General features: G+C 40.0%; 1 protein-coding gene across 1 annotated transcript in view; it reads right to left on the reverse strand.

Moving 5' to 3' along the window:
- grk6 (G protein-coupled receptor kinase 6) overlaps window positions 1–15,034 on the reverse strand; it is a 63,301-nt gene that overhangs the window by 14,894 nt on the left and 33,373 nt on the right. The window contains exons 4-6 of the mRNA XM_072374532.1: window positions 8,462–8,539; window positions 7,033–7,133; window positions 1,421–1,513 (exon numbers count right to left, since the gene is read on the reverse strand). Of these exons, the coding sequence (XP_072230633.1) occupies window positions 1,421–1,513; window positions 7,033–7,133; window positions 8,462–8,539 (272 nt within the window). The remainder of the gene's footprint in view (window positions 1–1,420; window positions 1,514–7,032; window positions 7,134–8,461; window positions 8,540–15,034) is intronic.

Below are 15,034 nucleotides of genomic sequence, written 5' to 3' on the forward strand. Positions count from 1 at the left end.
TGTGATTGTGGCAGTTTGTTTCTTAATCATTACAGTTGTGAGAGAATGTTTAAGCTCCAATTAGGAGGGTGTTGTTCTAAAGTTGAAGGATGAATAATCCGCCCTCCAGGAATTCAGTGGCCACCACGGTTTGTGACATCATCACATCTTCAAAATCCACCAGCTGAAATTCAGGGATTGTCACTGCTTCACAGGTCCTGGGAAGCCTGGTTTATCACTTCTAAATAAGCTGCAGGTGAGGCTGGAACGACATGCCTTCATTCTGCTGTGAAATCTCTCTTTTCTTTCTGTCACTCCATCATTGTGTTTTCAGGCTTTCGGTTGTGTTCTCCAGTCCCTGGACGTGGGACTCCGGGGACTGCTCGGCTCATCGAGTGGGTTGTTTCGGCTAATCCTCGGTGGGCAGCAGCTGAACTGTGAAACCTAAACACTCTGCAGGAGTTTGTTTACAGCATCACAGAGGTTTTTAAAGTGGAGTCTGGGAACCATCTGATGATCACAGAAAAAATCTCTGCCTGAAAACAAACCAGATAAAACTCATAACAACCATTTATGTATTATATGACTGACTTGATGATTGTCCACCTCAATGGCGTTACTTCTTATTCTTTCATGTGCTTTCAGTCATTTTCAGTTTAGCTGCTTTAATTTTGTTACCTTTAACAGGAGAGAATCTATCCTCTGTGCCTTGTTCACACCTCACCAACATAACGTAATAAAGTGAGAGTTTTGGGGCTTCCTGAGTCAGTGGGAAACTTTAACAGGCTTGTTCCAGCATGTGCTGTTGTCTGTGTCACTGTGCATAACAAAACATTCAGATTTCTTCTGTCTGATCTTCTGAAAATGATCCGATTATCTGATGTTTTTGTGAGTTCATCTTAAATGTTTAACATTCGTCTGAACTGTGGTATCTGACATCAAGAGAATAATTAATAAATATTAAAAGAATATCTGCTGTTAGAAAAAGTGTTGGGATCTGATTCTTTTAGAGGTGGAGAAAGTGCTCCTAAATCAGACTGAGCGACTTATTTCAGAGGTGTTGTATTTGTTGCCCAATTCTTCCTGCTGGTGAACACTTTGCGTTTTGTGTTTTTTCCATCTGCTGCATCCCTTTACTCGTGACAATCACCAAAACTCTCATTTGTTTTGTTACCTCAAGGCTGTGCCAATAGGAAGTCCCTTCACTGCTGAAATTTAACAGAAAAGTAAAAACCGTCCACTTGAGCAATTTCAAGCTGCTGTTATGAAATGTGTGCTGGTGTTATTGTTCTGAAGATTGCATTGTAACCCTGAGGAGATGAGGACACACTTGAGAGGAAGTTGTGAGGCAACTCTGTGAGCATGTTGCTGCTCGCACTGTGGCAGATTAAAGTAGTGTTTGTGCTTAAAGAGACTGTGAACGATTAACATGAAACTGTACCTCTCCAGCCATTTCCACTGGAGGAACCTGTTGTAGTACATGCTGTCGAGGTAGTCTGTGAAGGGCGCCACACTCAGGTAGTCGTGGATCAATCTAGAAAATACACAAAAAACATCTGACGGTAATTTTTTTTGTCTTTAAATGAGCCATACTGAGGACAAAAAAAGTCATTCAAACAGATCACATAAATTTCATTTAATTAATCCTCTGAGTAAGGATCTTAACTCAGGAAAATGCTGCTTTAAGGAGGAATTATTTCTGGTTTCTGACCTAATTAATACAAAGAGGATTTTGTGTCATTTAAAACCATCTTAATCAAGGTTGTTGTTTGACTGAGACACTAAATAAAACTTTTGACTTGATAATAACAGATACAAAAAAACACTGAACAAACAGATCAAAACTGAGCGAAAAACACCGTGACCAGCAACCACTGAAGAGCAGCATACGCTACGCTATAACCTCTATCATCAGGGGAGGATCTCCTCTGAGGCCTCGCTGGAGGAAATGGCATCTGGGATCCGGTCTTAATTTGGAATCGGTGTTCCTACTGCAACTTGGTTAGCGTTGCTGTCGGTTTAAGTTTGTGGTGCTTGCTTCAGGTGTCCATTCCAGTTAGTTTTGCTTCCCGCTCTTGTCTAGTTTGCATTACCTCACACCTGTTGTCCCATTTTGTTACTACCCTGTTTTCTTTGTTCATTTCCATTTCTTCATCTTTGTTACTCTCAATGATCCAAGTCAAATCCTGTTTCTGCCTGTTGGCTCACTTTCCTCTCCAGTGCTTTTCTGAATAAAAGTTCATTTTTGTCCCCTGACTGCTCCTCCTTCACCACACCATGAGCAGATTTCCCAGTTGACCTCTGTGGGACCTGAACATACCAAAGTTGTGACAATTTGTGGTATGTATGGGTATAAATACTGCTGTGCCTTCAAAACCATCATGTTTGCAGAGAACATTGTGACCCAAAGGTCAACTAACAACCAAATCTGAGCAGATCAATGATGCCAGAGCAGCTTTTCATCACCATCCAGACCTGTAGCAAACTCTTATCCTCTTTCTAAGCTCTTCTGTATACTCATGAGCCATTTATCAATTCCTTATTAAAAAATAAATAAATCAGCCAAACATTCATGCCTGGCATTTGGAAATAAGTCAATGCTATCAGTCATAATCAGCATGACATGCCATCATCGTGAAGGTCATGAACGGGCGAAACATAATGCTCTCTCTGTAGGCAAAATGTTCATAATAATATCAGACATTTAATTGGTGGGCCTTGTAGCTTGTCATGATGGTCAGACTGCAAAGATTCTTGAGAAGATAGGACCCAGAAAACAGTTCACTGGTGAAACAAGCCTTTTGCAACAACGTTATCAGTCATTAAAACCAAAGAAGTTATGACTCTGGAAACTCAAATCAAATCAAATTGTAAATATTGCAAATAGGATTCATGTGAACCGATCTCATTCTGTAGAAGGGCAGCGACTTTTATCCAGATAGTCGATTGATTGGTGTGAATTACAAAGAGGAATGTGATCCCAAGTAAACCTTAAGGTCATGAATAAGAAAACTATTAAATTTCTCCTCTGACCGCGCAGATGAGGACAAACTGCCACAGGTCAGGGCTTTTGACGTGTTGATACTGTAGCTGCGTGGTAAATAAGAAGTAAATACACCTGTCTGCCTCTGTGCTGCTTCTCGCCTGCACACCCAACCTGAGCTGACCCGTGAGAGGATGCTAAAGTGTGAGTGATGTTTGTGGAATGACGGTCTTCCTCGTCAGAGACATGTGATCAGCAACAATTTGATTAGAGGAAATGCATCTCCATTTTGTCGAAGCCTACATCTCTTTAACCAAATCCCTATTTCCTCTTCTTCTCGTGTGCTGATGAATGATCTACTATCATACCTGCCCAGCGGGAAACTATCTGATCCTACTCCTAATGGGATTTTGTTAGATTTCTCTCCACGCAAGCTGTTGATCCTAACATGCCAAGTCACATAAAATAACACCAGTATGTTGTGATTTGGTCATGTACGGTGGTGAAAAAATAAAGCAAAGAGGGCGGGTGGGATGGGAGTGCCGATCCCAGGAGGACCAGATCTGTGGTGCTGGTGTTCATTACCAGCTCTGTTTGGGGTCCTCATGAGTCCATCATCAAATGGACTCATGAGGACCCCTGCTAGCTTTATTTTTACCCCTCTTAATTCCTGTGGAAGCAGTAAGGATGGACTAAAGAGGATGTGCTTTATTTTTTCACCACTGACCCTCACACTCGATATTGAGGGTCAGAAAATGTTCACTTCCTGCTGAACATATCCCTAATCTGCCAGGCGCAACTGTAAAGATGATTTCCACTTCACCTGTTAGAGGTCGGAATGTTTAGGATGTTTGGTGTTTTCCTCCCATTAAAGCCTGATGTGACAAATTGTTTTCAAGACACATAACTAACCTTTTTTTTTTCAAACATCACAAAAACAGTCAAAGGTTTGCACTCTTAAACATGTTTTATTTCATATTTCTTAGTGGAAAGAGCCAAGATTGTCTTTGTGTTTTTAAAGAGCTCGACTGGAGGGACGACATGTCATCTATTATGTAATCTTTATTTGTTTGACATTAACTTAAATATTGGGCTTTAAGTGATGGAGAGAACTGTCTTGTAATCCCAACAACAAATATAATTAAATCTATCAATGGAATATATATGAGTCTTATCTTTTTCATGAAATTTAACATCATATACATATCCCAGCTAGATGGACAAAGTAAATAAGGCTGTTATCATGTGATATGTGTCTTTTTAAACCCTTAAGGCTTTGACTTTATATTCCCAGCTGAAAAATAGTAACAACTTGGAGCTGTATGTAAACTGCGGTGAATTTTGAAATTTAAAAAGTCTCATTAGTTGTTGTTGAACAGTGAGTTTAATATAAATATGACGGCAAAATATTACCCTCAGAGGAGACAGTTTGACAGAGCAAAGTGACTCCAGCTCAGATTCAAAACGCATAAAAAAAAGTCTCAGTTTATCTTGTGTTTAAGGACGCTTCAGAGACAACAAACCGTCATAGAGGCTGATCACAAAGAGCTACAAGGGTAAGACGATGGATGATAAATGCTGATCAAACAGCTACGAGTCCTCACATGTAGAAAAATTTAAAAGCAATTTTTGTGGATCCACATGACACGGACTGCAGTTCTTATCCTGTTCTTTACTTTGGATTTTAATCTTTGGATTGGATATTTTATCTATTTTTTGCACATTGTGTTCAGTTTTGCTTGCTTTACCTCATGTTAGTCATCCTGTTGCTCCTTGTCAGATTCTTGAGGTTGTTTTATTAGTTTGTCTTCCTGCCTTGCTTGTCCTTGCATGAGAGTTTGTGTTTGTCATTAAATTACCATTTTATTGTCCACCTACCAGCTTCCTGTTCATGAGTCCTCAATCCCACACAACTGTGACACAAGCACATGTTGAGAACAAAACACAACCACAGTTGTAAATCTGAAGTGGCAACAAAAGGAGCTCAACGAGGTGCACGACTACTGACGTCTGAATGAAAATATGTATGGGTTTGAGCCAAGATCAGTCCTCTCTCTGCTTGTTGCTTTGAGATCTCACAGGTGGAAGGGAGTTAAATACAAAACTGCACAACAATCCTGATCCAGCCCTCATTTCTTCGCATTTTCCTTCCAAGCATCCAGACTTTCCTGTAATCTTTTAAAGTGGTCTTGAGCAATAGTGCACCAGGCTTTCTTAAGGTCTTTCAAAGTTTTGTTTTGGACATTGGCTCCTTTGTATGTCCTTTGAACATTGAGAGGAATGTGCTTTTTTGTTTGCGAAGCCACTTAACTCTTACCTAAGAATCATTCAAGCAGAAAAAAAGGCTCCTAACTCAAGAGATGAAGTTGAACCAGTGTTGTCTACATATAACAGACAACTTTGTTACTAGCAGCCTGTCACAAACACACATAATTTGTTCCCATTTCTATGAAGAAAACCTGAAATAACTATTAGCTGAAAACTTGGCATATCTCAGCATGGTGTGCAGTTTGTCCTTAAAACATTTGAGGAAACTGAACAAGTGAAGGACAAAAGAAGAAGTGTCAGGCCTAAAAAACTATCTACAGCAGATGAACAGTATCTGAAAGTGACGTCCTTAAGAAAGGAAAAAATCTTCATGTACAGAATGTTGTGCAAGGACAAAATCTAATTTCTTCCTGCATGAGATGCATCTCTTAAATTCAGGCCCAAGCTTCATCAGAAATGATCTCCATGGAAGGGTGGCTGTCAAGAAGCCATTTGTAAGGAAGGGAAACAGGGAGAAAAGGCTGAGGTATGCCAAATGACACAAGAAGTGGACTGGAAATCAGTGGCAACAGGTCTTATGGAGGGATGAATCCTCCCCAGAGCCCGGACCTCAACATTATTGAAGCAGTGTGGGATCATCTTGACAGAGAACGGAACAAAAGGCAGCCGACATCCAAAGAAGAGCTTTGGGATGTCCTTCAAGGAGCCTGGAAAACGAAAAACGTTCTGATGAGATCTATCAGGACAGATCATATTTTTTTTCCAGTTTTAGCTTATCTTCATTGACTCCCTGTTAAAGTCAGAATATAATTTAAAATAATTCTCCTGACATATAGAACTCTTATTGACCAAACTCCATCATATCTAAAAGAGCTCATTGTTAGATATTTCCCAACAGAGCACTTCACTTTCATATTGCAGGTTTACTTGTGGTTCCCAAAGTTTCTAAAAGTAGAATGAGAGGCAGAGCCTTCAGTTATCAGGCCCCTCTCTGTGGAACCAGCTGCCAGTTTGGGTTCAGGAAGCAGACACCATCTCTACCTTTAAGATTAGGCTTAAAACTTTACTTTCTGATAAAGCTTATAGTTAGGGATGGCTCAGATGACCCTGAAATATCCCATAGTTATGCTGCTATAGGCCAAGACTGCTGGGGGACCTCCCATGATGCACCTCTCCTCCCTCTGCTCTCTTTATTCTCCATGTACTTATGCCATTATTGTTGTCAATAACTTGTGTTTCTCTTTCTCAGCAGGTATCCCTGGTCGGGTGTGCTTGTTGTCCCCTCTTTCCTTTCCTCTCAAACCTCAGCCGGTCGAGGCAGATGGCCATCCATCCTGGTTATGATTCTGATGGAAATTTCTTCCTGTTAAAAGGGACTTTTTTCTTCCAGTTGTCTCGTGCACGCTCAGGACGGAAGATTGAATGGAAGAGAAGTTTTGGTGCAATCTGTCTTTTTTTTTTTTTTTAAATCGAATCTGTGCGAATTGAAGTAATTTGGAATTTGATTATGATTGTATTATAATGAATTGGACACTAATTGGATTGAATTGGACTGTATATCTGAAGTGGCTTGAGATTACAAATGGCAGTTTATAAATAAAACTGAATTTAACCCAAAAGATGCGAATTACACAAACAGTCAACATAAAATCAAGATTAATCCAACTTAAACAAAACTAAATATTAACCCAAACAACAAAAAACCCACAGACAGTGACAGAAGTACTGAAATGTGGAAAAAAAAAAACACCCAGTGTAGCAGCAAATTATGTTGCAGGAAGAAACATTGAAGAACCACTTACTTGGTGCAGTCCTTGAAGAGCTCTTTGCAGGCCTCATGCTGCAGCCTGTCAGTGCATTGAGCCATCATGGCCTCCTCCAGCTCTGACACATGGCACTCCGACTGTATCAGAATCAAACAAAAGAAAAAACACTCGAGTCTGGCAGTGAAACCAGTGAAAGCCAGATGAACTGGGTGGGACACACGTTGGTGATTCTCGTATTATCGTCAACTGCAGACTTCGACAAGTTCTGACATGTTGAAACACAGATAGTCACAAGTAGAGCAGAAAAACACAGTCATAAACACACATAGTGAATCAGCAAGAGAATCAAAGAGTCGGAGGAACCTCAGTCTCACCGGCCTGCAGATATTTTACATTTAAAAAATAATACTTTATTAATCCCAAAGGGAAATCATATCGCTGCAGTATCAATTATTATCAAAGATCTGTTGTTACAGACAAATAACTGAAGTGTAGCAGAAAGGACGGTGTGGTTGAAATCTTTGTCAGCAGGTAACACAGGGGAAGTCTCTCAGTAGACAACACGGAGAGAAACACACAGCCAACAATTCAACATCTGGGGTGCAGAGATGCTCCTTCTCAGCGACATGTCCAGGATTACACCATCTGTTGTTAACAGGCTCTGTAATCCTCCTCCTTTACTGCTACCACTCTGTCTGCAGTCTTTGTCTGCTCGTATATAGTCTTAAAGCTGAGCAGAGAGCTGTTAGAGTTGTTTCTGCAGCCATGTTTTGGTGAAAAAATAACGTCACCTTCCTGTACTGTTCTGAGTTTGAGCTCTGCAAACCTTTTACTACATTCTGGTGCCTCTCATCGTATTTAAATAACGCATCATTTGCTCCACTTTGAATTTGTAATTGTTCAAATCGGAAACAAAAAAAACAAAAAAAGAAAGAAACACACAAACTAAAGAAAAGTATTTTTAATCCTCCGGGGACTTATAAAAACCCATGTAAGTTTCAAGTTCACTGTTTCGTATGCATTTTTGTTTGCTTTCCTTCGTGTTTCTATATTTCTATTTAATTAAGTTTCCACTTTCAGGTCTGCATTTCTTCAGAGAGAAACAAGCTTTATGCATCCAGAGCAGTAAATGTCTTGTGTGGCTTTCTTGTTAAATAAACAATACATAATTACATAATCTTGTGGCCACAACACACAAGTATATCTATGTAATCTCTTCACCGGCGTTCCTCAACTCTGGCCCTCGAGAGGCCACAGCCCAGCATGTTTTAGATGTTTCCCTGCTTCAACACACCTGATTTCCATTCATGGCTCTTTAAAATGCTTGAGAAATAAAACGCTGAGCGATATTTAGGTGTTTTGAAGCTGGGAAGCTGGAAGCTTTGAAGCTAGAATTTCTCTCCGATCACTGTGGCCCCGCCCCACCGTGTGATGTAAGATATGGCGACATGAGAGCCGCAGCTACCTTTGGGTTGAAGTATTCGTTGATAAGTTCCTGACCGCACTCTCTCCTCTTCTCATCCGGAGTCACCTCATACTCGGCCTGCACAGAAACACACAAATCATCAGGCACTGAGGCGGCGGTGGTGGCCTCCAAATGTAGACAGGATATTTAAGACATCTCCCATAAAGCACATGAAGGAATGTTTCTTTTAAAAGCACAATGCAGAGCACAAAACTTTAATATCAGCACTCGACCACTTAGTCTGTTCATAAATTGGTTAGGCACGTGCTGAAGTAAACAGGAAGCAGATGGAGTAGATGTCTCGGTTGTAGTAAACTAGGCTCTTGCTGTGAGAGGGGAGAGGCAGCATGGATGGATTTATCTAAAAAAAACAAAGAAAACCACAGCGGTGACAAGAAAGACCATGTCATTTCTCTGCTGGGACCAACAATGAACTGGAAATGCTAATGAAAGCAACATTTGGTGGTCGATGTGTTAAATAGCAGGTTTAGAGTCATCACGAATCAAACAGAGCGACAGCTTAGAGTCACAAGGTGTTTTCTCAGTTCCCGGAAAAAAAGTTGTGGTGAAGTAAAATAAGAAGAATCTTTCTTTTCACATCATTTACAAAGTTACAAAGACTAATGCAGGAGTTTTTATGTAAAGAGTGAAAGTTGTGCATCTAAAAATTTGACTGTACAACTAAAGACGGACCGTACCACATAAAGTTGTAAATAAGGTTTTACATATCAGTATGAGGTGTGCTGATATGCTGTGTGCTGCTGTGACCAAACATCTCCACTTTGGTCTGGTCTGTCCAAAGGACATTGTTCCAGAAGTCTTGTGGTTTGTTCAGATGTAACTTTACAAACCTAAGCTATGCTGCCATGTTCTTTTTAGAGTTCTTTTTAGAGAGCATGGCAACCCTTCCAAACAAGCCATACTTGTTCAGTCTTTTTCTAATTGTGCTGTCATGAACTTTAACCTTTAACATGCTAACTGAGGCCTGTAGAGTCTGAGATGTAGCTCTTGAGTTTTTGACCTTGGGGTGAACTTGCTGTGACGTCCACTCCTGGGAAGATTGACAGCTGTCTTGAATGTGTTCCACTTGTGACCCTCTCTCTCTGTAGAATAACAGACTCCAAATAGTTTGTAAATGGCCTTATTACCCTTCCCAGATTGATGGGCAGCAACAACTGCTTCTCTATGATCATTGCTGATGTCCTTCCTCCTTGGCATTGTGTTAACACACACCTGAATGCGCCAAACTAACAAAATATTTAGAGTTGCTCACACTTACTGATGTTAAATTAGTCATTACATTGATCAGCAGCACCTGGCTGCTGCTAACTCTCTAAATTCCTATGGAAGCAGTCACGGTTCACTTAGTTTTCACACACTACTTCTGTGTTTTGTCTCAGTTTTTGTTCAATAAATAAAGACACAGTGTGATATGTCATGTGTTGTTGTTCATCGGAGGATGGATTTATCTCATTCTGATACAGAATTGCACCATTCAAATGACTTTACTGGCATTTTATGGCGGATATTCACTGATGAATCTCAGTTAGCAGAGGTATGCATATCTGCTCTTTTGCCTCTCTGGAGTATGACACCAGCAGTGAACTGACTGATTGACCGCTGATACGTGGTTTATAAAGTTTTTAATCAGCTCATAGTCGTTCATCTATCATTTGGCATGTTGCAGAACTAGAATTGATGAAGCCATTGATGACTGCACTCAGAGTCAATAAGCAATTATATTGAATTACTTATATTGAATATCAGCTGAACTACCAGCTCTGTGTGTGTCCGCTGCAGATCTCTTTTACCAATTTCAGGAGTTTTGAGAGGCCTGCTCTGCACCGCGCAGCACATGTTCTGTTTGTATCTCTTCCTCGCTGTGAATGATCAGCAGTAAGCTGAGCCTGACTGGAAAAATCCAAAGTGCTGCCTCTCCCCTCTCACAGCAAGAGCCTGTAAACTAATGCTAAGTGACAGCGGAGATGGTTCAAATCTCATTTTGCTTCTCCATCTCGTCTTCTCGCCGTGCTCTCAGAGATGAGACGGGAAGCGGTTGTGGGGTAAAAGAGGGCATAATTGCTTCGTGTGCGAGTTGTATCCTCTGGACGTCTGAAAGCTGTAAGAGCTGTTTGGAGTCAGACTGGAGCCGACCAAGAAAGGGACGGATGTAGTCTTTGCTATCCTCCCCACCTCTAAAGATCAGACTGCAAACAATCAAAAATGTATTTTCCTGTTAATATTTTCATCATTACAGCTTAGAGATGAGGGTAAAACATTTATTATAGTGAAGCTCATCATTTTATGGGAATTTAGACTCAAGTAAAGGATGTTGTGGTAGACATGGAGTTTTACAGATTACCATAAACCTACTTGTTTGCCTGAGAATGGCCATATTTTGAAGCTTTTCTCTGTGATAGTTGTCCGTACATCTATGTGTATATTACGATCACACTCCTGATTATTAATTCAATAGTTGGAGAGGAGGCTTTCTAACAGCCTTTATTCCTTTCAGTACTGGATCCTGTACTAGTATATGGAATTAACATTACAATAGGCTTTGATTACAGGACAAAGGCATTTTCTACTGGAAAGGCTCTCGAAGTCAAAGGTGTATCCAATCAACTTAAAGATTGTTTATATCACAATATCACATTGGCCTATATTTTATACTGCTGTAGAAAGCTGAACAAATATCATTAACAGTCTCAAATCCGCAAGAAATATCAGTGAAAAATTAAATAGTAAAACATTCAATAAATGAGTAAAGTGAAAAAAAAAAAAGCAATGTTCAAAGAGAGAAGAAATGGATTCTAAGCAAAGTTTTAAAATCATCGAGGGTCTGAGCCGCTCCGATGTGAAAACGTAGGCTGCTCGAAAAATTAGGAACCGCAACCGAAACTGATCCAAGGGCGTCCAAGAGCAAATGATTCGTAGACCTCTGTGGTTTGAAAGGAGTACAAGGCTGTACAAGCTCAGATATATTCGGTGGCGTCATGCCTTTGAGACTCTTAAAAACAAGCAATACATTTTTTAACTGGATCCTATAATAAACTGGAAGCCAGTGAGAAGCCAATACAAGTGCGATGTGATCACACCGCTTCTCTCCTGTTAGAAGGTGTGGCGACTGGTCAACACCAACTTAAAGAACAACAATAATATAAACAAGAGATGATAAAATAATGAACAACATCATGCAAAGAGATGGAGGCCTTCGGCTTATCAAGGAGTCATCGGGCCCGGTCGAAAAGTCTATTTAGCTAAGGAATCTTCCTAATTGAGTGAAATGACCAGGAAGTATCTGAGTGGAAGCCAAAAAAAGATCTCTTTGAGTTCTCCACATGCTAAGGTAAGGAGCTCCGGTGCTCCCTTATTTATCTCCGTTAGCTTAGGACCAGACCATCCTTTATGAGAGAAAGAAGATAATTCCATCCCACAATTCCAACTTTTATAGCAACGCTCGATTATTTTCATCTAGTCACATCAACTGTGATTCATGGGGATAAATATGAGCTTCCACGAGGTCAAGGAAGAGATGATAGGAGGTAATTCTTTCTGACTGGACCCTTAGTTGAGAAAAGCTCGTCTTGGTTACTAAATTAATCTGTTTTAAATTCAAAGACGGAGTCAAAGATCACGTCAAGATTCTTTGAAACCTGGATGGCAGTAAGAATGTAGTGGGCAAAATGGCACTATCATAACCATCTAAAATTCAATTATTTCTGTTTTCTTTCATTCAAATTAATGACAAATTAACCATGATTACTGCACAGAAACATTATGTTTATTAGCACCTCTAGTCCTGATTGTCTTCTATTAACAGTGCTTGTTTGGGTACACTGTTTTTCTGATTTTTAGCACAAAGTGATGTCATTACCAGCTCTGACCTCTGATGCAAAGTCCTCCATGAAATCCCTGGTCAGGACAGGTAGTGCTAAAACCCAACCCCCACCCCAGCCTGGGACATAAATCCTGTCTGGATGAGGCTTAATCTTTTTGAGTGTTTTCTGTCCATGATTATGATACCGTCTGATGGGAAAGCTGCCGTGATCCTAAAGGTCAAATATAAAATTTTTTGTACAGTTTTTTTTTAATATATTAATCTCAGTATGTGTTTGAAGCTGAAGCTTCACAACCACACTAAACAGACTGCTGTAATATTTCAGTCTTTTCTAGGTTTGTTGACCACTTAAAGCACTTCACACAACAGGCCACATTCACAAAGCACTTCTCTATATCACTTACAAACACTCGCACACCAGTCAGCTCATTGCTGTGATTATTCTAGTATTTGGGGTTAATATTAACAAACCGCAAAGTCTTCTAAAGGGGGTAGGAGGGGCGGATGATGCAGTAACACATAGAACCTTCACCAATGGGAATTTTGACACCCAGTTATAACCAAAAATCTGTTGCAAATTCCCAGTTGGGTTCGGCCGGTTAGGGGTAGAAATCAAAACTACTTTGTTTGGATTATAAAACATCTGAACACGTTGATGAAGATTGTCTGTCATCCAGGTTACGGTAATCATAAAAGGCTTGAATAAGGGCAACTTGTTTCAAGATCCAAGAAGAAGTCCAGTTGCCCTTATACAAATGGTAAATGGACTTGTACTTGTATAGCGCTTTTCTAGTCTAGCTGACCACTCAAAGCGCTTCACTACATGCCGCATTCACCCCACTCACACACATTCATACAGCACGTCTTAGGATATAACTACGTGCTTTCTAAGCATTCACACACATTCATACTGGGGGAGCAACGTGGGGTTCAGTGTCTTGCCCAAGGACGCTTCGACATGTATTCTGGGGAAGCCAGAGTCGAACCACCGACCTTCCGATTGGTGGGTGACTGCTCTTCCTCCTGAGCTACAAGCTCTTATGGTTTTTGTACAACACCACCGTGACCATTTTGGTTTCATCTACCCCACTTTGATACTTTCCATGCTGCTGCTCTAACGACAGATAAGAGATTCACGTTATTTAAATGCATCTATACGGCGGGCTGCTATTGTTTGCATGAACAAACAATTCCTGGAGTTGTTCTTTTTTTTCAAGGACAGCCTCTTTGCAAATAGTTCATAAAGATAAACTAAAGAAGACCATAAACGCCTCAGGAAAATGTTAACTGATAGAATAAATCAGGTGAAATTTGAAACTTTTATCCCAGTTTTTTTGCGGTCGGCCCCTGCCAGCCATGTGAGAGAAATTATAGTTTTAGCTAATTCTGCCTTCTTAAGCATCATAGCCTTTCTCTGTCTATAACAGGGGGAAAAGGAGACCACGTGGTTTATCATTTATCATCCATGCACCCAAAGAAAAAGAAAAAAAACACACTGGTGGGAATTAAACATTCCTAAACTGAGCAGAGCGAGCAGTCAGCCGTTCACCGTGACAGATGAGGTCAGAGTGTAGTGAGAACATTTCAGCTTTCTGACAACAACCAGGATGGTCCTCACAGCTTCAGCCGGCTTTTTGAGGGATACGACTCGTTTAGGAACCAGGTTTAGGGTAAAAGTTAGGGTTAGACATTAGGCATCGATGGCTGACGGGTTCTGAAAACTGTATTATGACCAATATGTGTGAGTGTTTGTTTCAGGGATGCAACATGAGAGGTAGGAAAGGGTGACTCACTGACGCAGTTTGTTTCCAGAAGTCAAGAGTTCCTGTGTTTCATTAAACAGATATTAAATCCCACTTCCTCCTCCTGTCTCCAAACTTCAAGTGTTTTATTCAGGCATTTCAGGATAATTGAACTTCCTGCATCAAAGGCCAAACATGAGAACCAGATTTCACTTTCAGCAGCATCCTGTTCAAGGACTTTTAAAAGGCAACTGTTCAAGTGTCATATCACCAAATTTTAAAAAAAGCATACTTTCCCACAGTTCTGTTTTTATCTGCTGAGATAGCACATTGTAGGAGAACAGGGTTTGTTTTGTGTCCCTCTCAGCACTGTCATAAAGTCATTTCTTACAATTTCAGGAAGCAATTTCTGTTGATGTTTTCTCAGCATAGTGAAGCTTTAAGTAGCTAAAAAAAAGGCCGATATTTACCACAGAAGACAACAGTAAACAACAAACAGAACTAACACTGTGAAAACTGGACTTCAATGATGCAAACAAGAGTTGCAGGAGCTCATTTTTAGATTATCTGTATGTAATTTGCTTTTTCTGTCCATTTCTTTATGCATTGGTCACTATTTCAAAGACGATAGGAACCTCCCCCTTCAAAACCTAACCATGGAAAGAATCTCTGTACAAAGACGTAAATGTTACTGTGGCTGTTGTTATTAAGAAGTTAATAAATTAGTGCAACATTTCATAAAAAATTAACTTAAGCAAACACACAGGAAATTATCACAAATATTAAGAGGTCCTTTCATAAAAGGACACAAAACAACCAAATATATATTTATATATAAAAAAACTAACCCTTACATGCCGACAAACACAAAAAAAGCAAAAAGCAAAAAATATATCAGAATACAAAGAACAAATAAAAACAGTCACATTTAAGACAACAATTAAAAGACACAACTGTAAAACAAAAAGGTAACCCCAAAGACATGGGAAA

Source organism: Leuresthes tenuis, unplaced genomic scaffold (genome assembly GCF_036924035.1).
Source record: "Leuresthes tenuis unplaced genomic scaffold, fLeuTen1.0.hap1 SCAF_21, whole genome shotgun sequence".
NCBI lineage: Eukaryota > Metazoa > Chordata > Actinopteri > Atheriniformes > Atherinopsidae > Leuresthes > Leuresthes tenuis.